We start from the raw sequence: 25,175 nt of genomic DNA on the forward strand, positions 1-25,175 counted from the left end.
ATGCTCTCCAACTTTCCCCAGTGTGATACAGTCAGCAGCGCCCAGAGGGGAGGTCAACAGCTTTCTTCCTGTGAAATACACAAGAGGTTCTGCTTTGACAGTTCAAAGGAAGGGTGTCCCTAGTGAGCGTGTGTTTTGCCTTGACTGATAGAATTGCTACACAGACTTACTGACAGAACAGCTGCTAACGTGCTTGTCCAGGTTTGGGGGTGGGGGGGAGAGAATCCACATAGCTGATGGCATTGATGGCCAGAATCCAAAAAAAGTCACACGAGTTTTGCAGGCCCTGTGCAGCTTTGCATTTCTCAAACACCAGCCCAGCCATGCCACATAACAAAGCCGTTTTTAAAACTGAAGGGAGTTACTGCAGCCGTTTCATTTATTCATAGAATCATAGAATTTTAGAGTTGGAAGGGACCCCAAAGGTCATCTAGTCCAACTCCCTGCAATGCAGGAATCTTACCTAAAGCATCCATGACAAATGGCCATCCAACCTCTGCTTAAAAACCTCCGAAGAAGGAGAGCCCACCACCTCCCAGGAAGAAAATTCTACTATTGAACAGCTCTTACTGCCAGAAAGTTCTAGATTCAGGTAGATAGCCGTGTTGGTCTGACGCAGTCGAAATAAAAAAAATAAAAATTGTCCAGTAGCACCTTAGAGACCAACTAAGTTTGTGCTGGGTATGAGCTTTCGTGTGCATACACACTTCTTCAGATACACTGAAACAGAAGTTACCAGACCCTTATATACAGTGGGAGGGTGGGGTTTTTCTCAGGAGGGTAGTAGGAGATGGGTGATTGATTCGATGGGTATGGTAAATCTGTTGATGACTGTTAACGACTGCAATTAGTCCTACAGGAAAAAGCAAAGGATAGTATGCAGATGACCAGAAATAGCTTTAGCATATGTAATGTCACATACACCCCAACAATTCCATCACTGGACCCAACAACATCAAACATACCATCTCAGGCCTATTTAACTGCTCATCTTCTAACATTGTGTATGCCATCAAATGCCAGCAGTGCCCTTCAGGTCTCTGTATTGGACAAGCAGACCAAACCCTACGCCAAAGGATAAATGGACATAAATCTGACATCAGGAATCACAAGACAGAGAAGCCAGTAGGAGAACACTTTAATCTCCCAAGACATTCAATACAGGATCTCAAAGCAGCTATCTTATTACAAAAGAATTTCAGAAATAGACTTGAAAGAGAAGTTGCTGAATTACAACTTATTACTAAACTGAAAACTATGGAAAGACCTGGTCTGAATAGAGATATTGGATTCTTGTCCCATTACATATGCTAAAGCTATTTTTGGTCATCTGCATACTATCCCTTGCTTTTTCCTGTAGGACTAATTGCAGTCTTTAACAGTCATCAACAGGTTTACCAGACCCATTGAATCAATCACCCATCTCCTACTGCACTTCTGAGAAAAACCCCATCCTCCCACTATATAAAAGGGTCTGGTGACTTCTGTTTCAGTGTATCTGAAGAAGTGTGCATGCACATGAAAGCTTATACCCAGAACAAACTTAGTTGGTCTCTAAGGTGCTACTAAACAATTATTTTATTTGCCAGAAAGTTCTTCCCGATGTTTAGTTGAAATCTCCTTTCTTGTAACTTGAGGCCATTGGTTCAAGTCCTACTCTCCAGAGCAGGAGAAAACAAGCTTGCTCCCTCTCCCGTGTGACATCCCTCGAGATAGTTGAAGATGGCTGTTCTAGCTCCTCTCAGTCTCCCCTTTTCCAGGCTAAACATACCCAGCTCTTTCAGCTGCTCCTCATAAGGATTTCAGGGAGAGAATGTGTCTGGGTAGGCTAGGAGAGACCCTTGTCTGAAATGCTGAATAGTCATTGCCAATCAATGTGGACAATATTACTGGACCCCTGATCTGGCTCACTATAAGGCAGTTTCCTATGTTCTTATGTACTGCTTCATTTTCTTTTCCCCCAACCAACCAAAATCAACCATGCATGGGTATGTGGCACTGTTTCACATATATATCTTCTAGGAGTCGCTGGTTTCCTGTAATAGTCTTGCTAAATGTTCATAAGCAGAATGACTTTCGTAAGTGCTAAAATGCCTGCCTTAGCATTAGAGGTGATTTATTGCTTTTAATTTGCTTCAACTTCAAATGCCCTAAACTAAAATTGCCCTCCGTGGTAGAACTTAGCCTTTATTTTTAACGGTTTGGCAAATCATAGCATCTATAAACGTTAATGTACACCCTTCCTACTAGCCTGTAACACAGGCAAACCAACAGAGCATACCTCTTAATGTACACATATTTCCCTGCAGATCTATTAAAGGGGAGGAAAAAGCTTTCCTGAAAATAAGTAATTCAGAATTGCAAATACACACACACACACACACTATAACAGGATAGGGTAGGATCTGGCCAAATCTTAGGGTGCTGAATAAAGGACAGAAGGGGAGACAGACTGACAAAAAATGTACCGGTATATATGCAAATGTATAAATAATTATTAAAATATGAATAGAAATACAACACATTTCACCTGTACACCTACTCAGACTGCTATCCAGGTGTTAAATGTTAAATGTTGTTGGGAAACTTAATGGCCCTGATCTCCCTTCCTGTGCTTCTTTATATCTAATTTGGACTTGGACTGGACATCTTCTAATAGAGGATTGCCCTTTATAAAGTAGGGCACATGGAGATCCTCGCTTTTCACAGTGAGATGCAAGCACATTAATATTCCTGACCTATGTTGGTTGCAAATCCAACAGAGCCTGGAAGGTACAGCAAGTTTACATGGGTGGTCCCGGATTCAAAATGTTTGTGTTATATTGCCGTAGGGATGGACAAAAAGCATCCAGGTTAGCAGTAAAGTATTTCATTGAAGGTATTCAGGCATAGGGATCATTAATGAAACACATAGGGACCAACCCCAATATATACTTAACAATATAAGGACTGCATTGCTGGATCAAACCAAAGGTCCACCTACTCCATCACCCTGTTTTCCACAATAGCCAACAAATACGCAAAAGCAGAACATGAAGGCAATGGTATTGGGTACCAGTGATATTGCCTCTGAACCAGGAGGATGAAAATAACCAGCATGAGCAGTAGCCATTGGCAGACAACTAGCACAAAGGACAATTTTGGATATCCATATTTTCTTTGGACGTTCATATTTTAAATATTACTTAGAATTACTCTCAGGTATCTCAAAAAAAATCATATTCAGTGTCGATATATTTATTTGGTCTTTCCCCTGTTCAACAGCAGGTTAGCTTAGGAGCTCATGCGTGTCATCTCCCATTCATGGTGCTATACAAACAGTCATGCAGACAAATAACAACTCAATTTAAACTCAGTCTTTCCAGGGCTATTGGGTTATGGTAGCTATTACTTAATAATAATTAATTAAGTGAGAGCTGGACCATAAAGAAGGCTGATCACCGAAGAATTGATGCTTTTGAATTATGGTGCTGGAAGAGACTCTTGAGAATCCCATGGACTGCAAGAAGATCAAACGTCTCTATTCTTAAGGAAATCAGCCCTGAGTGCTCACTGGAAGGACAGATCGTGAAGCTGAGGCTGCAATACTTTGGCCACCTCATGAGAAGAGAAGACTCCCTGGAAAAGACCCTGATGTTGGGAAAGATGGAGGGCACAAGGAGAAGGGGACGACAGAGGACGAGATGGTTGGACAGTGTTCTCGAAGCTACCAGCATGAGTTTGACCAAACTGCGGGAGGCAGTGGAAGACAGGAGTGCCTGGCATGCTCTGGTCCATGGGGTCACAAAGAGTTGGACATGACTAAACGAATAAACAACAACAAAGCTATTACTTAGTATATCTTGCAATTAAGTTTGCAATTAACCATAGTTTCCTATGTCATCTGCACCAGGAAACCTCAAAGGTAAAGGATCCCTGGACGGTTAAGTCCAGTCAAAGGTGACAATGGGGTTGCGGCACTCATCTCGCTTTCAGGCCAAGGGAGCCAGTGTTTGTCTGCATGCAGCTTTCTGGGTCATGTGGCCAGCATGACTAAACCGCTTCTGGCGCAACAGGACACCTGTGATGGAAACCAGAGTGCATGGAAATGCTGTTTACCTTCCCACCACAGCAATACCTACAGTATTTATCTACTTGCACTTTGACATGCTTTCAAACAGCTAGGATGGCAGGAGCTGAGACAGAGCAACGGGAGCTCATTCTGTTGCGGGGATTCAAACCGCCGACCTTCCAATCAGCAAGCCCTAGGCTCAGTGGTTTAGACCACAGCGCCACCCGTGTCTGAGGAAACCAAAGCCCACTTCAGTCCATGATTTGAAAGCCTTATGGTTCTGAACCTGGTCACCTTAGTCTCCTAGTTCACATGGAATTGGAGACTTTCACGTTTCATTCAGGTGCATCACAAAAGGAAGAGAGACCTGACAGTGTGCATGGGCCAAAGTTCTGTGCATATCTCTGCTTTTTATTTTTATTTTATTAATAGTTTATTTCAGTGTTCTGCCCCCAGCCATAAATCTGCCATCTTCCACATCCTAACTTCTCCTTTCCTGCCAACAGCAACCAGCCCCTCCTATTCGTAAGTGCCTCAGATTGTTCCTTTCTCAACTTTTTACCTGCAGCCAATATTTCCCCAAACCTCCCACTCTGATCCATTTGCTTTTTAAAAACTGTATTCTCAGGCCTCCTACTGGTTTGTGGTTTTTCCAGTTAATTTAGTCAAATGGTGTTAATTAGTGCAGCAATGAAGAACAAACAAAATAGTCATTGCTAGTACACATTTCCCGTATTCCGACTCCTGCTGTTTCCCACACTGATGTTCAGTATAAAAATAATGCATATGTATACAGAGGAGCTGAAAGGATTCTCAATATCTCTGCAAAGCCAAACAATGAAATATTGAACAGCAGTCAAAATGAGAGTATATATCTTATGGCATTATATTGTAAAGTTTTTACAAAGAGGGTTTAGGATCTTCTCCTTATATTTTATGTACTTGCACCAGTCAGTTTGTGGGGGACAGTAGCCATCTCTCTTAACAACACAGAAATGGGATGGGGTGGGGCACCCAACTGCGATTGAGATGGTCAGCAGGAGAAACAAGGAGAGACAAAGGATTCTGCAGTGCTAGGAATTTCACATTAAATGCTTTTATTAAATCCTACATTCCATCTCCAGCTGTTTCCCACACTGACTTATAATTGTAAAAATAACTGATACTCATAAAGGAAACATGCAAGCAGTCTTTTTATGTGTTCATAGATCCCAACAATACAGTTTCCCTCAATGAGCAGGACTGTACACTGTACCCCGCCTTCATGCTGAGAATAAAAGTAGAGAAATCAATCCAATTCTTCTTCTTTTCTTTTTCTCTTTTCTTTTTCTTTAAAAGAAAAATAAAAATAGGAAGTTGTTGTTATGTTGGCCTGGAAAATGGGACAGATGAAACCACACCCCTATGCCCCCAAACCTAGAGTTGGAGCTTGTGGAGGGGAGTCATAAATTTGAGTGCTCTGCCCTAAGTAGGATCTCACCTGAAGCTACAATTATTAATGGACCGGGTAAACCTTTCCTCCTTTACAGGGTCTCCTTAGATTCAAAACTAGCAGAAAGCTAGTCAGGATCTTCTGTGTCCATGCAGTTTAAATTGCCACAGTCCATCAATGGACACATCTCCTATATCTTCAGAATCCCTCCTACGCAATACTTTTGAGTGGAGGAAATTCATTCATTCATCTATGAGTCATCAATGAGTCATCAATAAGTGATCAAGGATTGAGATGGTGCACTTGATAGATGAACTGTGCTGGAGAAGGTCTCTGTGCCTCTGTTGAATCCTTTTCCCTCAAGAATGAAATTCCCCTAAACTGACTCAACAAAATGTTTCTTAACCTGCTGTTAAGAGACTTCCGGTGATGAAGATTCCATCATGAACTCTTGGTTCCCATCATGTATGCTCAAGAAGAAAGCTGTTTCTAACATCTACCCTAAACCACACTGAGGTTTTTAATTACCAAGTGGTATATAAATTTCATGAAACAAACAGGCAAGCCAACTTTTTGAGTTGCAAGTAGAACTGATAGGGTTTTTTAATAATAAAAATTCATCTTGATGCCAACAGTCACGAAGAACCAGTGATCCCTATATTCCTTAAGACAAATTCATTCACTTGAAAATAGTTATCTAATCCCCCTCTTCTTCAAGCTAAAGCCACCAAGGATGAAGGGAGCTGGTAATTGAACAAAAGATGTGAATGATCCCCATCTCTGCCCCAAGGCATGGGATAAACCACAATCCCATAAAGGACTAAGTAGAATCAGACTTCGTTGAGTCTGACTTCCACAAGCACAATGCATCTTCCCCTGACCCCAATACACCCCTGCATTTGGGGAAAATCCAGAGCAGATTGGGGGGGCACAGGGAGAGAAGAGACAGACATTCCAGTGTCCTCACAGTTCTGTGCATGCAATGATTTAGTTAGTTATAGCCCTCAAAAAAACCCTTTTACAGAGTAACCCTAACTACATCTATTCAGAGATAAGTCCTACTGAATTCAGAGGGGACTTACTCCTGCGTAAACAGGGTTAGGATTACAGCCCCAATTATCTATTTTCTTGGTTGCAAGCCTGTGCTCATTACTGTTAGGAACAAGGGTAAGCATTAATTCCCCGCTTTTAACCCAAACTAGCTACAGTAAAGAACTCCTTCCTGTCATCTTTTATCATCAACTTCACACTACTTAGGAGAGTTCTTTTGTTGGCAGTGGTGTAATGTACTGTAGATATCTGCAGTCAAGCTTTTCACACTTTTGCAACTAAAATGAGCGCTCCAGGGGGTGGGGTGTGCTCGTCTTCCTCTGAACCTGTTTACTTTCGGCTTCATATATTAGATGGATGAGATAGGAAATGAATTCCCTGCACGGAAGGAATATCAGTACGAAAGCGCTACCCTCTCAGGCTGCGTTCCGAAAGTAATGATCAGAGTGGCTGAAAGCTCCTTTCATCAGAAGCCCCAAATCACAGGGCCTGATAGGTTTTCAGTGGTAACTTAATTCCTAATGAAGTGAAGTTTAGCTTGGTGAGTTTTTGACACAGCTGGACACCGGTAGCAATTCTTTGGCTTCCAAAGCTTTAGCTGAAGAAAGGAAGGGGGGCTTAAATGAGTCTCAGCAGTCTGTTCTTCTCAGACAGTGCTGAAATCTCACAGGGTCACATAACAAAGAGGAGGCTTCATTCGTGTTCCCAGGCTACATCAGAGTGCCACCACACAATCTGCCACACATTATTAGCCTCGTCTTAGAAGATGCCCAAGAGGAGACTCAAACAGCTGGACAAGTCAAGGTTGAGTCATGTTCCCGCAGTTATGAGAGGCAGTTTACACCATAATGGGATATAATTGCCCTTCAAAGATGGCTCACTGCAACCAAAGTTACCCTTTGGGCAAAGGGGGATGGCCAGTCCACCAAGTTTCAGGCAGAAGCGAGTTCTACGCCTTTCCTGGCCAGCCCAGGACAAAGTTTCCCCGATGAAATGGGCAGCGTTGTCGAGACAGTTCCTCAAAAGCTTTGTCTTCAGTTGACACAACTAGAGCTCATTGGGTCAGAAGTACTCACTCACTTAGCTTTCATTTTCTCTCTCTCTCAGCCCCATTTATAACCCTCTTTCTCTCCTTATGCTAGACTATTCTATCCCATGTGCTTGCAAAAATGGCTGATGACCTCATAATACCCTTGCTACCTGCTACCCACACAACATGATACCTGCATAAAATGTATTTGTAAGCATTTGCCAATGCCGTGATCCCATTGTGGTGGCCCTAAAGTCAACTGGATACTTTTAAGTGACAAATATTGATTGAATTGCGTGCTAGATTTCCTTGTGATCTTTTATATTAATAACCTGTGTATAATAATAATAATAATAATAATAATAATAATAATAATAATGCACATATGCAGCATACTCTCCAAAATTCCTCAGATGAATATAGGGACATTTCTCACTCCCCTCCAAATAACCCTCCTTGACCCCCCATTTTTATCCCCTGCCCCACAGAGCTTTTCCGGTCTGAAGAAGGATGAGTGGTATCACCCCTACACCAACAGGACACAGGCCCTCCATCATCTTGAGAAAATCCCTAAATCCCAATTTTATTTAATTTTATTCTTTGGTAGATTTGCAAAAAGGAAAACACACACCAATAAATAAATTTTAGAAAGGGGCAAAATTAGATGTGGACACACAAAGCATTTTAAAAAATAAATAAATCCAGACTTCTTGTGCTCTGCTATCCCTTTCTTACTGCCTAGGGTGGTCCTGCCCTCTGACTGCCCCTCAGAGCCAGAACATCATGCAAGGCTGCGTCTTGGTGGCGACAACTTCTCCTCTTCCTCACCTGCTCTCCACCAGCTACTACAGACTGCCCAAGGGAGGAAGTTATAAACCAAAAAATAAATAAAAATTCCCCTGCGTTGCAAAACAGAACAATCTGAACAACATCAAACAACATGTAGGCTAATAATATATTGACAAAATTTATGTAACACTATCAAACTGTTTCAAAATTCATAAACAGAAGACATGTAATATGTGCAGGGAGTCACAAACTAATAAGAGTCAAGTAACTAGCACCAAGACCCAGCGCCGAGGGCCTTCTGGCGGTTCCCTCATTGCGAGAAGTGAGGTTACAGGGAACCATACAGAGGGCCTTCTTGGTAGTGGTGCCTGCTCTCCCATCAGATGTCAAGGAAATAAGCAGCTATCCTATTTTTAAAAGACATCTGAAGGCAGCCCTGTTTAGGGAAGTTTTCAATATTTAATGCTGTATTGTTTTTAACACTCGATTGGGAGCCGCCCAGAGTGGCTGGGGAAACTCAGCCAGATGGGCAGGGTATAAATAATAAATTATTATTATTATTATTATTATTATTATTATTATTATTATTATTATTATTCCATAAGCAGAATGATTAGAATGGTATGTCACTATAAAGAACCATTGAAATTGAGGCTGAACGCCTTTCCACAGTAAATATCATATCCAAAATGTTGTCAAGAATGAGCTGGAGCACAGTGGAGCTATAGGAACAGCCAAGGGCAGAGGAAGGGGGGTGCGTGGGTGCAGGTCGCCCTGGGTGTCACCACTGAGGGGGGGTGACAAAATGCCAGGCAGCACTCACTGTGGGGTCTGCAGTGCACCTGAGCCACACGTCTCTCCAGGGAGAGATGCGGTGACTTAGGCGTGTGCAGGCTCCGCGCTGCCCAAATGATCCGCCCGCTGCCCACCCCCACCCCGGCTGTAGGGCGGCTGAGTAGAAGGAAGCAGGCAGACTCTGGAGGCCCCATGGTGCGCCCCGCCCCTATGGGCCGCTCGCCCTGCCCCTGGCACCCGAGCTGCTTCCTCCGCTGCTGAGAACAGCAACACAGAAGTAAGATGGTAGGTGCTCCAGACGTTACAAAAGGGTGTTCCGAGCACAGCAGCAGAGAGAACAGTTCTTCCGGGATAATGAACTGTTTCAATGCTAATTCTTCATCAGCTGGAAAGAATATAAAATTCAACCCGTTGCATTCAAATACAATACAGAGATTGAAACAACAGGCCTGCATATAAACAACCAATAATAAATACATAGCAAATTAATTGCCCCCAAAGGTACATCAAATAGTCAAGGGAGGAGGTTGGCAGTGGCAGCCATATGCAGGCAACAGGATTTGCCCTCACAGCTGCCACTCAGGACAAGCACCAGCACATCCTCCTCCCCAAGCTCGGAGGGGGACATAGGGACATTCCTGGATCAAATCAGAAGCTGGGGTGGCTTGTGTAATTCTGGGACTGTCCTTGGAAAATAGGGACACTTGGAGGGTATATGTGCAGTAATGCATGCATGTGGAAGGGGCCGGTTAAGTCAGAAGTCGGAGAATTCTGCACATGCAGGAGCCTGCATGGGAAGAGGAAGGAAGGATATGGCAAGGAAATAAATGAACCATCACATTTTTGTTATACTTTCTCAATTGTAAGCATAATTATAATGTAATGCCTTCATGTTGAATGTGTTATTCTTTGCTTTATATTTAACCATTGCAAGCTTCTGCTGAGTGCTGCATAGCAGACAGGCAGCCTTTAAAAAAGGGGGGAGCAAAATCAGTGAATGAATCAGGAAATCCAGTATACAGGTCGTATCTGTCCTTTGCTGTGAACTCTTTTTTTTTAATAAATATTTTATTAGTTTTTCAACATATCATTTTCAACAATAATTAAACATGCTTTTACATCTTATACAGTTTTTTTGACTTCCATCAATCACATCAATTTACATTTCTTATTTTAACTATTACTTTTAAATCTCATAACTAGTATCTCTCTTCTTTCTCTTCTTTGCAATATTTCATATGTTTCTCCCTACAAAACTTCTTGTAGTCCTACTAGCGTAATTTGTTGATTACAGTTGCTCTTCAGATAATTCATATATTTCTTCCAATCTTCTGTAAACCTCTGGTCCCACAGGTTTCAAATCCTTCCTGTCATTTTATCCAATTCTGTGTAGTCCATTAATTTTGTCTGCCGTTCTTCTTTCTTCAGGCTGTGAACTCAGTAAGGTCCTTTAGGCAAGCCATTCTTTCTTGATTTCCAATGCTGGTCAGTAACATGGGGGAAATAACACTGACCTACCTTATAGGGTTGTTAAAAGGATTAATACAAGATAATACATGTGACATGCTTTTGAATGCATAGCATTGTTTTGCTTTGCATTATTTTATTGCAAAAAATCTCAGTTCATTATGAATTAATATAAGCAACAATCCTGACTTGTCAACAGCCTACACAAAAAAATTAAAAAGGGGGAAAAGGGGGGGGGAGGTATAAACTACTGTTAAACCTTTCCCCTGCTTGGGGCTTGACTACAACTCCCATCGTTCCTGATCATTGGCTATCCTGGCTGAGCCTGGTGAGAGATGGAAGTCCCAATAAGAACTGGAGGTCACCTGACCATGTAAGGCTTTTCTGGTCCACATGTTCAGTTCAGACATCAGTTGTGGAGAAAATGGAAGAACCAATATTTAGGTGCATCCCTGAACTTCAGGAAAACCAGGGCTTTTTTTTCAGTTGGAACTCGGCGGAACTCAGTTCCGGCACCTCTCGAGTGGGTGCCATTGCCATTAAAAAAGAACAAGGGAGTAAATGATTCATACTTGTTCTAAATAATGTTTATTAAGCATTATGTTAGTTTTCTCCAGTATAATCCAATCTTTTATCCATATTAAGCATTATGCCTAGAATAAAAATGTAAAGTATATGTATGCTTTCTAAAAGAGAAGAGATAATAGAAATACAAAGAATGATACATTTGGAGAGTGCAAAGATAAAGGTGGAAATAGAGATTCAAAGAAGTTGAATTGTGGCGGAGGGAAGCTGCGGGTGCGGGGGAGAGTATTATATGATAAATATGTAATATTTGCTTTCAATATTTTTGGATTGTTTTCAATCTTTTTTTTCTTTTTTGTTGTTGTTTTGTTTTTGTTTTTCTGTACTACTTACTTAAACTAAATAAATATATAAAATTGGGGGAGGATAAATAAAAGAGAACAAGGGAAAATTGGGTGTATGTGCTTGGGAAAACAGGTTCATAAGCTTTGTTGCTGTTGTTTTAACTGAAAATGAATGGGATTTGCCTTAGCGTGAGACTCTCCTTAAACTAAGCTAACTCTCTTGTTTTCTTCTCTCTTCCCCTCTGTCTTGGCAGGCCTGTGACGGAGGATTAGACAACATCAGTGGAGTCATGCTTCACACAGCCATATCATGCTGGCAGCCATTTCTAGGTCTGGCTGTGTTGCTAATTTTCATGGGCTCCACCATAGGCTGCCCGGCCCGCTGTGAGTGCTCAGCACAGAACAAGTCTGTCAGCTGTCACCGGAGGCGCCTGATTGCCATCCCCGAGGGCATCCCCATTGAGACGAAAATCCTGGATCTTAGCAAGAACAGGCTGAAAAGTGTCAACCCGGAGGAGTTCACAGCTTTCCCTCTGCTGGAGGAGATAGATCTCAGCGACAACATCGTTGCCAACGTCGAGCCTGGAGCCTTTAACAATCTGTTTAACTTGCGCTCCTTGCGGCTGAAAGGGAACCGTCTGAAGCTGGTCCCTTTAGGGGTCTTCACCGGGCTGTCAAACTTAACAAAGCTAGATATCAGTGAGAACAAGATTGTCATTCTGCTGGACTACATGTTCCAGGATCTGCACAACCTCAAGTCCCTCGAGGTTGGGGATAACGATCTGGTTTATATCTCTCACAGGGCCTTCAGCGGACTGCTCAGTTTGGAGCAGCTAACTCTGGAAAAATGCAACCTAACAGCTGTACCAACAGAAGCCCTTTCTCACCTTCACAACCTCATCAGTCTACACCTGAGACATCTCAATATTAACCTTCTGCCTGCATATGCCTTCAAGAGATTGTTCCACCTGAAAAACCTAGAAATAGACTATTGGCCTATGCTGGACATGATCCCTATCAACAGCCTATATGGCTTGAACCTCACCTCCCTCTCCATCACCAATACTAACCTGTCCACTGTCCCTTACTCTGCCCTGAAGCACCTGGTTTACTTGACCCACCTGAATCTCTCCTACAACCCCATCAGCACCATTGAGTCGGACATGCTTGCCGATGTGTTGCGCCTCCAAGAGCTCCACATAGTTGGGGCCCAGTTGCGTACCATTGAACCCCACGCATTCCAAGGACTCCGGTTCCTCCGGGTGCTTAATGTGTCCCAAAACCTGTTGGAAACCATCGAAGAGAATGCGTTCCACTCCACCAAAGCCCTGGAAATCCTCTGCATAAGCAACAACCCATTGGCTTGTGACTGCCGCTTGCTTTGGATTTTACAAAGGCAGCCCACGCTGCAGTTCGGGGGCCAGCAGCCAATGTGCGCCGGCCCGGACAGCGTCAAAGAGAGGCCCTTCAAAGACTTCCACAGCACCGCCCTTTCTTTCTACTTCACCTGCAAGAAGCCCAGGATACGCGACAAGAAGCTGCAATACCTGGTGATCGAGGAAGGCCAAACGGTGCAGCTACAGTGCAGTGCAGATGGCGACCCTCAGCCCACCGTCGCCTGGCTGACGCCGCGACGGAGACTGGTCACCGCCAAATCGAATGGGAGAGCTACGGTGCTGGGAGATGGCACCCTGGAGATCCGGTTTGCCCAAGATCAAGACAGCGGGATCTATGTTTGTGTGGCCAGCAACGCTGCTGGGAACGACACCTTGTCAGCCACCCTAACCGTCAAAGGCTTTGCCTCGGATCGTTTCCTTTATGCCAACAGGACTCCTATGTACATGACAGATTCCAATGACACCAGTTCCAATGGAACCAATATGAATACATTTTCCCTGGACCTTAAGACAATACTGGTGTCGACAGCCATGGGCTGCTTCACATTCCTCGGGGTGGTTTTATTTTGTTTCTTACTACTTTTTGTGTGGAGCCGAGGGAAAGGCAAGCATAAAACCAACATTGACCTCGAGTACGTCCCCCGTAAGAACAATGGCGCGGTTGTGGAAGGGGAGGTCCCGGGACCACGCAGGTTCAATATGAAAATGATTTGATGGTTGTGTGCTGCTAGAATTATTAATTCTTCCCCTGCCCCCCTCTCCTGTGGCATTCTGACCAACCCAACAAGCTTGGTATCTAGGAATTGCCATGCTAGAGGCTCTCGGCCGTCGCGGTGTCAAACGGTACATGGAAACCAGGAAGACTATCTGAGGTTGTACAGCAAAGCCTCTTGTTTTGAGGCTGCGTGTGTGTGTGTTAGGGCTTTTTTGCAGAGTTGGCATACAGTACTAATTGTTTGCATTGCAAATTTTTTGCCATTCTGAGGATCTCAGTAACAAACTGTCGGCTCATGTTCACGGACAAGTGTTCAAAACATTTTCTACCACTACAAAAATAAAAAAATAAAGGGAAAAAAACCCTACAGTGTAGGATTTACATATTTAAAGAGAGAGAGAGAGAGACGTTTGTCTACAACATAACTCTGCAGTGAAATTTGTATCTATAGATCTCATTTGCTAAATCCTCGCATCATACATACCTTCTAGTTGATTCGACACCACAAGATTAATGTATTACTGTATTTTTTTTTAATATACATATTTAACTGTGTACATTTTAAAGCAATACAAATGAGATGTTTTTGTTCCTTCCACAGTAACTGACCCAAGTGTGATGTCACTTGTTCCATAACTACAGCCAAATTCCCAAATCAGACCTCTGTAGTCACCAATGAAAGATGCTGTGGCTTGTGCCTAACGTTACATCAAAGACCAGAGAGAAACTGTCGAGGCAGGCAGAATATACTGTGTCCCCCTTGCTCTTCTCTTTGTGGAAAGAAAGGCATGTGCCTACTTTTGATATAGAATGGAATATTTTTTTAAAGTATCTGTGAGATCACGTTGGACCCGTTTACTGTAAGAGTCCAAGGTCCAACTTCCTAGTCATGGTTGGCACCAACACTGGCAAATTAACTGGATGACCGTTCTTTCCCCCACTCACCCCTCTGTTTTAATTTCTTATCCATTGTTAAGATGTCAGTGTGCTGGGATAAAGAACCAGGTTAATGCATTCTGCCATATTTCCAGTGAAGTGCCATCAGAGTTTTATTTATGGATGAGAATGCCACTCAACAAATGCCCTTCCCCACTCAATAGCTTCCACAAGGCCAAATTACTGCCAAACTTCAAGCCACTGTCCATTTTGTATTTACAAGAAACACTGGGCTGATCTATACAGTCCTTTGCTGCTGTTTTTTTTTATTCTCACAGAAATGACCCCTGGCAGCCTGATCGTGTGAAGAACAAAACCCTAGAGGCACCATTTCAGACTCCAGGATGGTGTAAGAGCAAAGAGCTTGCTTGCAAAAGATATGTCATACATTAAATATAAGAAAACCCAGTGTATTTTAAGAGCATTTCTTGTGTGTGTTTTTAATACCTCACAATAATTTGTATGCCAGTTACACAACACAAGATGAAAAATGCACATAATGTGGAAAGGTGGTTGTGTTTTTGGCATACATTTTAATCGATTATATAAGCAGTAAGATGGCTCCAGTGAGATACAGGTGCTCCCGAGAATCATCGGATCTGAAAATGGCTGCCATCTATGAAGAAAAGCCCTGGTGGAAAAGAATAAATTGGGAACTGGTGGTAGGCAAAGTTATACTATGCAGGGAGTTCTGTGACCATAATGCTTCGAAAAAGAACTCCCCGCATCTTGAAAACTGCTGTGAAACAGACACACTTGTCACAGCTTCATGGCACTCTCTTCTCCCAGTTGCATCCCTGAGGTCAAGCGTGCAAGTAAAACAGCAGGGCAAATATTACTGTGTGAACTGGCTGTCCCAAAGGTAAAAGCAAAAATCCATGAATGTCTATCACTCAGTTCTTCTTTATAATTTCATGATTGCTTTAACTGTTCCTTGTTGCCATTTTTGTACTTTGGTTGTCTTGCCTTTACCCACAATGAGAGTGAATACATTGTGGGCAGAAGAGGACTGCAGACCAGGATTAGTTACGTGTGTGATAAAATTGCTAGTGCTGTTGTTGTTTCTCCTCTTGAGATCTTGCAAAAGGGGCTGTGGGAGTTGGACTGCTATTGCAATGTGATATGATGCTGGTATGACCAACTGAGGCGGTGGAGAATCCGATTCTTGTTGACCATCCCAACTTTCTAGTACAGAGGTGGAGGACCTCTAGCCCTTTCAATGTTGCTGGACTACAGCTTCCATCATCCCTGGCCATTGGCCATGCTGTCTGCAACTTGTGTGAGTTGGAGTCCAACAGGATCAGGAAATTATAGAAAAGATTTATCAATTCCATGAAACACATCTATAGAATAACAATATCCTCCCCCAAAATCTGATCTCTCAATGAATATAAGGAGCCTAAGAAGTCATATTGCCTACAATTAAGATTTCAAGGCAGTTTTGAGGTATTTAAGGGATCAACCACACACACAACACACACACACATTCTAAATCCATGGGATTTTGAAGGCAATAATATAGGTTGTGTCATTTCATTTACAGCTTTGTATTCAAATCAAGGTAGGGGCATTTATATAAATTTTCTCAACATCAGTAGATGGTATGTTCAACCTCATCATTTAGTATCAAACCAGCATATATACCTATATTACACTTTGTACAGTTGTATCTGCAAAATTCTTTTTACATCCCATCCTAGTATATTCATGATGATGCAGCATGTTCTAACGTTATGGTGTGGTGGTGTTGTTATCCATCTATACCCCCACACCACTGATAATGCAACATTAAACCATTAACATAACAGAGGAAAGGGCCTGGGGTGGGCAACTTTAATGTTGGAATCAATCATGCTATTGGTCCTTCCCACATAGTCTTAGAGTATGAGAGCACCATGGGAAACAGCCATGAGGGAGCAGTAACAATTCTACTTGTATAATGTAAGAACGAGCCATTAGGCCCAATTCACACATAAGAGCAGCTTGACAGCTGCTTATCTGAAACTTCTCCCCACACTTCTCAGGGATCATTTAGATAATAGCACTACAGCTGGTTCTTCCACAGCTGATCACCCAGCAAAGGAGGAGGAGAACAGCCAGGAAGGAAAGAGCTGTCTAATTGGCCCCACCTAGAAGGTGCCTGTATCCAGAAGTTCTTGGAGCAGGGTGGGAAGATTTCATGAAGAAAATTCCACCCGTACCCTTGTTGAGTTAGTGTGAATTGCCCTTAAGAGTGGCTCTAGATGCTACAAAATTGGGAGAGGGTTGACAGGATGCACACACAATTCACACTTCTTATTTCTATGTTTCCTCTCAAAATATCAAACTGGAATTTGAACCTCTGAGCTCCAGAGGCAGCTCATGCATTTCACTGCAAGGGGAGGTACAGGACGAGAATCAGGGAGAATGGAAGCATGATATATTGTGCTTCCTCTACTGCTCCTCCATGACATGGCTTCCAGGATTGGCCACCAGTCTTTTAGGTCCTGACTTTCCAGTGAGCCCCCACAGTGAAGCAAATATCTGATGGAATGGATGCATCGTGGCGACAGGTCTCTTTCAAGGTCTTGTTGGATTCTGTGTTTGCTGCTTACATAAAAAATATATGTGACATCAGAGAGTAAGTAGAGGACTCCAGAGGTTGCCTTTGTGAGCAATGGTTTTGTTTTTCCCCCTCCCCAGAGACCTTTGATGTCCTTCTATGCTTTTAAGACATTGTGGAATTTTAATAATGCTAAATGACTCTGAAATAAACATGCTGACAAATGAGAGATGAATTTCAAGACTAACATGGCAGGGTTTCTGTATTGTACGTTCATATAGATAACTAATATAAGCAAGACAAAAGGAAAAGATAGCTGAATAGCTATCTGGAGATATTTCATTTACTTCTCCCTTGTAATTATCATTAGCCACTAATGACCCCGTTCTCTCTCTTTTTAGTGACAATGCCTTTACTGACTACAAACAATAAAGTTATTTTTTTCTTAAATTGAGTAAGGCAAACTTACTCAAATCCAAATGGAATATCTATTTTCTCTACTTTTAAATTACATTGAAAAGAGGGAGAAAGAAACAATAGGATGAAAGAGAAGCTGTGTCAGTAAAAAAAACAAAGCCACACGCATAATTGTTGAACCACACAAGATAATGCCTACATGAAATGAGAAATATGTTTTTCTGCTGTGAGGATACTCAGTTTTTGTTGCAGCTTAAAATGAAATGTCATCAATAGGGTGGCAAAAGCTATGGTGCATAGTGATGATTGGAAAACCAACCAGTAGTACATCTCATAGAAAACACCTTATGATACTTATTGCTTTCTTATTCTCCATAGGTAATATTTTATTCCTTGCCTGTTCCAATTTTGTTTCTGTAATCTTCTTGCACATTGTTATTCTCTGTTTGGACTTCGCTCAGGAATCTAATCTTATATTCTATGTTTTTCACTGATACGTCCAGAGTTCCATGTAGTTATACAGCAACACAGGTAAGCCTATCCATAAATTTCACAAGCATAAGGTATATCCTTGTGGCCTGGTTATGCGTTTGGACCTCCTGAAATGCAATGGATGGTTGTGTCTGCTTTGTGTTGGGTGTGTTTTCTTTCAAGCAGGAGATTATCACTATGAATTGGCTTGCTGGTCTGGTGTTTGATAGTGTAGTAGTTCAATGAAGGCTTTTAATCTTAGTGGGAAATATCTGATAGGAAATACAGAGAAACAAGAGCATAAGGGAAGAATGCCTTCAGGTAGTACCATCTCAGTTAGGTGTTCTTGGTAGTAATTAAGTACTAAAGCTGCAATCTTTTAAATCAGCTTTCCCCAACTTAGTGTCCTCCATAAATTTTGGATTGTATCTTCCATGACCCCTAACCATTGGGCCATGCTGGCTGAGACTGATGGGAGTTGTAGTTCAAAACATCCCAAGGGCCTCAGATCAGGGAAGACAGCCCTATATACATACTTGGGAATCAGCCCTATTAAGTTCAACGAAACTTATTTCTGAGTAACCATGCATATATTATATTTCATATAATTTGGGCAGGGAAAGGGAGTAAGAAAGGAGAGAAGCAAAAGTCTCTAATCGGCCCATCTTCTGTAAGAAATGTGACATTAAATGTGTCTGCATTTTGACAGACTCCCTTGCACTCAGATCTCAGAGGCTTAAAAAGGAAACGGGAGGAATCTTATAATGCTGTTTCCAAGTCTCCCTGTGCTTTCCTTTTAAGTATTCAAGATCAGGGCCTTCAAGGGGAAGTGGAGGAGGCTTACTAAAGGTTTTAAAACAACCCTGTGCTCCTGTTTCCAGTTCTGAACACTGCAGTTTAAGAAGGATGTTGACAAGCTGGAACTTGGGCAGAGGAGGGCAACCAAGATGATCATGGAAACCAAGCCTTATGAGGAACGGTTGAAGGAGTTGTGTGTGTTTAACTTGTAAAAAAGGAGACTGAGAGGAGATACGATAGCCATCTTCAAATATCTGATGGCTGTCACATGGATGGAGCAAGCTTGTTTTCTGCTGCTCAGGCGGGTAGGAAATGAACCAATGGTTTCAACCTACAAGAAAGGAGATTCCAACTAAACATCAGGAAGAACTTTCTGGCAGTAAGAGCTGTTGCGCAGTGGAACAGACTCCCTTGAGAGGTTGTAGACTCTCCTTCATTGCAGGCTTTTAAGCAGAGGTTGGATGGCCCTCTGTCATGGATGGTTAGTTGTGAGTCTTGCATTACAGAGGGTTGAACTAGATGACCCTTTGGATTCCTTTCAAATCTGTGACTCCATGAAACAAGAACACAAGGGCTGTCTTAAAGTCTTTGCAAAAGCCTTTTTGAAGTAGCTCGCATGAGACGGCTGCTTCAAAGGGTGCTTTTGTGCAAGTCCTTAATCCACACTAAACTGATGAGCAGGGGTTGAATTCTGCTACCTTGACTGCACAATCTTGTGCCTTGCTGGGAACAGGAAAGCGCCGTCAATGTAGGAGTTAACCCTATCCTGTGCATCAGCTCATGCCTCTAGTGATGTCAGTTGATGGACAGGTCAGTGTGGTTTGAGATAAATGGCTTCATGGGCCTAATTGAAACCCTGGGGTCAGAGGTTCCCCACCCTGGTCTATAGGACAAGATTGGCTCATGGAACTGTATGTGTAGTGACTAATAGCACAATCCTAGCCTATTGAATTCAGTGGGTCTTGCGCCCAGATAAATGGAGTTAGGACTGCAGCTGAAGAGACCGAGCTGTCAATCAGGAAACTCTCAGTTACAATCTCACCCCTGACAAAAATGTTTAGGTAGTGTTAGGCAAGTCAACCTCTCTCTGTCTCACCATCTGCAGTATGGGAATAATGACACGGTCCTCATCATTAAGGTTGGCTGAGATAATGTATGTAGCTGCTTTGAAAACATAAGATATTATTATAAAATAAAAACTATGATGGTGTTTCTGATATAAATTCACCTCTTTGGGATTCCACTCATTTGAACTTATGTTACCATCCTAAGCATATATACTAGGAAGTCGCTCTTATTAAAAAATCAGTGGGCTGTACTGTTGTATAAATATGATTAGGATAAAGATGTTCAAAAGCTAACTGTGACCTTTATTCTTTGAGCTAGCATGAAATGTCTGGAACGCAAACAGCTTTTTTCATTTTTAAAAATGCCAGCTTCTCAGAACACGGCAGTTGCAAGGTGCTATTTGTACATTTTGTGATGCAAAGGCAGATGAGTAAAAACTGCTGTAATTCATTCCAACTCTTCTGTGTCCAGTAGCACTGCCACCTTTTGGCTGGTAAAAGTGTTTCCTCCTTGAAAGTTGGATAATTGCATTGGCTGCTATGTCAGGAACCACAGTGGTCATTTTCCAGTGGAAAAAAACCCTATGCCAAAACACCACTTAGACTGCCTAGCAATTGATTACGCATCGTCTGATGCTCATTCATAGCTTCAGAAAACCCAACCTTTTCATATGGGAGTCCACAAAAGTACTATGGAGCACACCAAACCCATCCTAGCAGCCCATAGGACTGAGATGATTGTGGGGGGGAAATCGTCATGTCAATGTGTGATTCCATCCTTCAGACGTGACTGGAGTGTTGTGGGGTCTAGCTGTTGAGAAAGTGACAGCTGCACTGTGTAGAGCAGAAACTTTCACTGCAAAAATAATAATTTCTACTCCCTAAAACTGAAAACAGCAGCCTTGGGGATGTTGAGGAGTTATTTTTAGGGCCAGTTGTACTGTTGGCATTTCTGTTTATACATTCCCAGTAAATCTGTCTGGCGAAACACGTTTGTAAACTGGAGTTTATAAATCTGCAACAGTTCCTCCAGCAGTCCTACAATTTAGCTGGAACTGTCTGCCTCCAGTAATAATGGAATAATGGTAGAATAAAAATGGAATAATGATGCTGGAGCTGTGCATTTGACCTTTTTTTCCTGTGCTGGTGTCCAGATTGAAAATCACTGCCCCCGCACCCCTCCCGGAAAAAAAAGGGTGCACGGGGGGGGGGGGGGAATTGTATGATACGTGTAACTTTCACCCAATTGAGCAAATAGTTTGGGGCATTTATGCAGTTTTAATTGGGAAATGGTGCAGGTCTCCCAGGACCTTATCTACTGTATATTGATCTGATTTACACGTCTGAATTACTTTGTTTGTTTGTTTGTTTGTTTGTTTGTTTGTTTGTTAGCAAGAGGTCCTCATCTCAGATCTTTCACATCATACCTAGTTGAATATGGATTAGGAGTTCTGACCACCACATCTCTTTTTGTTTCGGGGGGGGCGGGGTAGTACACTCCACCTGGACTCACATTAGGTCCACCCTAATCACACATTCACTGTTGTGAACATGTCCTAAACTTCTCAGTGCTGTGAAATAGGCAACGAGAGAAATTATACAGGTCTGACCGGTTGTGTGGCAGGGTTAAAGACTGAATAAACACTGCTGGGAATAACACTCCTTAACAGTAGTAGAATTAATTATATGGCTGGTTACTGAAGAAGATAGAGGGTATTTCAAAGTCACCCCGGCATTTTGGATATCTTCTATCTCTTCATTTTAATATGAATGTATTCTGAAGAGCAGAAAATAGAATTGGCTTTCCTCAGTTTCTTCTTTTCTTATCCGGCCCTCTGGTTTTACCAAATTTTCATATGTGCCTTTTGGAGGGCTGGATATATTCTTTGGACCCCAACACATCTGAAAAATAACTAAACCATGCTGTATTCTGTTGGGATTTAAATCCTTGCAGCTGGCCACAGGCCTTTCTACATTAAAAAGTGACTAACCAAACCTAGGGACGCGAGTGGCGCCGTGGGTTAAACCACAGACTTGCCGATGAGAAGGTCGGCGGTTCGAATCCCCGTGACGGGGTGAGCTCCCGTTGTTCGGTCCCTGCTCCTGCCAACCTAGCAGTTCGAAAACACAAAGTGCAAGTAGATAAATAGGTACCACTCCAGCGGGAAGGTAAACGGCGTTTCCATGAGCTGCTCTGGTTCTCCAGAAGCAGCTTAGTCATGCTGGCCACATGACCCAGAAGCTGTCTGTGGACAAACACGGGCTCCCTCAGCCTATAGAGCGAGATGAGCGCCGCAACTCCAGAGCTGGTCACGACTGGACCTAATGGTCAGGGGTCCCTTTACCTTTACCTTTAACCAAACCTAAATCAGTTTAAGCTTATTCTGTTAAATCCTTTGGCTTTCTCCTTTGTCAGTAATTCAGATCTGTTGGTTTCCAAAGAATGCTGAGGGTGCAGGAAATTCTTAGGGAAATGACACCTGTCATTAGCAAATGGAGCAGGGATGGAATCCAATCCTGTGTAGACAGTAGAACCAAGGGAGAACTTTTTTATATGCAGAATGAACATGCTAAGGCAGCTTCCCTACTCCTGATCTAGACCAACCATGGACTCTCTTTCTGCTCCAGTTTGTGTACTGCATACTCTGTCATTTAGGCAAGCTTCCCGTTCTCTTCAATGAAAGTGAGAAGTTGGATGGAAAATATCTTATCTATACATGGCTGCATTTTAATTTCTCTCCTCACAGGACAGAATGAGATGCCCTGTACTGTCTAATCTGCTCTGGATCCTGGGCATTGGATCTTTCTGATTCACCTCCCCTTTCAGGTAGGCTTGTTATAGGGATAAGCGCGATACAAAGATGGAAAGAACTTTGTTTAGTAAAGGTAGCTTTCTCAAACCTGATGCCCTCCAGGTTTTGGACTGCAATTCCCATTAGCTCCAGCCAGTGTAGGCAATGGTCAGGAATGATGGCAGTTGTAGTCTGACAAGATCTGAGGAGGAGGGTGAATTAAGGCATGGTTCAAATGATTTTTAAAAGTCCTACAGTATTTGTCCTCTTCTCATATTCATCTATCCATCTAATCTATCTGTCCACACACAAACACCATGGACATTGTGAAATTGCATTGCACCCCATGAAAGAATTTCACATTCAGCAGGAGTATTTTGGGATAGCAAATCAGGACCCAATTTGCCCATAAGAAATTTAGCCTCTATAAAAGTATTTTACTTATAAAATGTATGATAGGTTTGAGGGGACTTCCCTATGGAGAGAGAATCCAGCCAGGTTTTGCACATCTCTCCTTGCTTTTGAGACAATCACATGCTGAGAACAATCTGCAAGTTTCAATGTTTCTGGATTCTCCTCCCCTGCCCTCCTCCTTTTTTTTTCTTTCTTCATTTTACACAAGCAGGTGCTTTGATAAACTGCCAGCCTATAATAGGATTTGGGTTGTGTTTTCCCCTCTGATAGTCCAAAGAAGATGAAAAGCTACCCTTGGCAGAGTCAATAAAATGTTCCACTTTTTGTTGTCATTATAATTATTCCAAGGAAGACTTTATCCATAAAATGCAGAATAGCCAGGAGACAAAGCAAGTTTTCATCACTGCCTCCACCATTGAAAATTACAGGACTGTGTATTTTGGAACATAACGTATTATCAGACCAGGACACAAGTCTGCTCTGGAAGCCAATAATCAGCAAAGGAAGGTGTTGCAATTGCTTCTGTTAGCAAAAACCATAGAGATGGGAAGAACCTCAAAGGTCATCTAATCCAAAGTCCTGCCAGACAGAAGCTAGTTCTTCTTCACACTGTGAACAGGTAAATAATATTTGCTACAACAAAATGTAGGTGAGAGTGTGGCTGTTCTTATCTGATTGGCTCCCATGAGAACAGAATGCTAAATTAAATAGATATTTGATTTGATCCAACTGGGCTCTTATGTTCAGTTTGTTCCACTGTCAAACAGCTCAAACCATCGAGAAGTTCCTTTAAGTTAAATCTCTTGGTTGAATCCATAGTCAGAGACAGAATGCTTCTAAATGCCAGTTGCCAGAAACTACGGGAGGAGAAGAGTGCTCTTATGCTCAGGTCCTGTTTGCATCTGGTTGGTCATTATGGTAACAGGATGCTGGACTAAATGGGCCATTTAGTCTGATCCAGAGGCATTTCCTATATCCTGATGGTTTGGGTCCTATGCTCTCCAAAAACAAATTTGTTCCATCATCTATGTGACAGTTCTTCAAATATTTGAAGACGCGGGTGGCGCTGTGGGTTAAACCACAGAGCCTAGGACTTGCCAATCAGAAGGTCGGCGGATCGAATCCCCACGATGGGGTGAGCTCCCGTTGCTCGGTCCCTGCTCCTGCCAACCTAGCAGTTCGAAAGCACGTCAAAGTGCAAGTAGATAAATAGGTACCGCTCCAGCGGGAAGGTAAACAGCGTTTCCGTGCGCTGCTCTGGTTTGCCAGAAGCGGCTTTGTCATGCTGGCCACATGACCTGGAAGCTGTACGCCGGCTCCCTCGGCCAATAAAGTGAGATGAGCGCCGCAACCCCAGAGTCGGTCACGACTGGACCTAATGGTCAGAGGTCCCTTTACCTTTACTATCATATTGGGATTCTTCTCCAGGCCTTCTTTTCCAGGCTGCCCTGCTCCTTCAGCCTTTTCTCATAGAATTTTTCTCATGGCCTCTCGCCATCTTTGTCAACCTCCTTTGAACATGTGCCAGATTGCCAATATCCCTCCTAGACTGCAGTGTCCAGAACAGCAGGTCCATTCCATATGACAGCCTTTATAGACTCAGATACATTGCACTACTGTACGGATCTATAATGCTGCTATTTCAGAGAGATTAGGTTGCATCCCCACATAATATCTGGGACAAAACAAGGGACTGTCACAGGATTTGGCAAGACCGTGAAGTCATTAATATCCAAGTAAGAGAGAGAAGGAAGATAGGTCTGCCTGCAAGAAGCGCAATGAGTGAATAAGAGCTTGACTCTTGCCTGTTTTATATGTTCAGAAACCACTGAGTTGGTCCATTAAAAGCCAATGAGATTGTTTTTAGAAACAAGAGCACAGGAATGGCAAAACTCTGTGCTCAGGTTCCTCCATATTGGCCTTCTAACTATGGACCTTTAGAATGCACAGACAAGAATCACATTTTCATCGTTTTTCCAAATCATGGGGAATAGAAACCTTTTCCTGGCCCAATTATGACAAGACACTCTATGATACAGATAAGGGCCTTCTTGGTGCCTGTTTCCAGATTGTGGTACGCCCCCCCCCCCATTTCCTTTTACTGGCAGGCAAATACTTGTTTCTTGTGACAGGCCTTTGCCCA

General features: G+C 42.7%; 1 protein-coding gene and 1 long non-coding RNA gene across 8 annotated transcripts in view; one reads left to right on the forward strand and one right to left on the reverse strand.

Annotated features, from left to right (window-relative positions):
* LINGO2 (leucine rich repeat and Ig domain containing 2) overlaps positions 1–14,940 on the forward strand; it is a 520,455-nt gene extending 505,515 nt beyond the window's left edge. For all 7 annotated transcript variants that reach the window (XM_083593419.1, XM_083593423.1, XM_083593417.1 and 4 more), the window contains one exon: positions 11,738–14,940. In XM_083593419.1, the coding sequence (XP_083449545.1) occupies positions 11,774–13,594 (1,821 nt within the window). In that variant the 5' untranslated portion in view covers positions 11,738–11,773 and the 3' untranslated portion in view covers positions 13,595–14,940. The remainder of the gene's footprint in view (positions 1–11,737) is intronic.
* A 6,377-nt stretch (positions 14,941–21,317) lies between these two features.
* On the reverse strand, positions 21,318–24,081 carry LOC310753122. The gene is made up of 2 exons (XR_014543204.1): positions 22,190–24,081; positions 21,318–21,822 (listed from the first exon to the last, which is right to left on the reverse strand). It is a non-coding gene; the product is annotated as an uncharacterized lncRNA (long non-coding RNA).
* Between the last annotated feature and the right edge of the window lie 1,094 nt (positions 24,082–25,175).

Source organism: Podarcis filfolensis (assembly GCF_964270895.1).
Source record: "Podarcis filfolensis genome assembly, chromosome: 17".
Classification (NCBI taxonomy): domain Eukaryota; kingdom Metazoa; phylum Chordata; class Lepidosauria; order Squamata; family Lacertidae; genus Podarcis; species Podarcis filfolensis.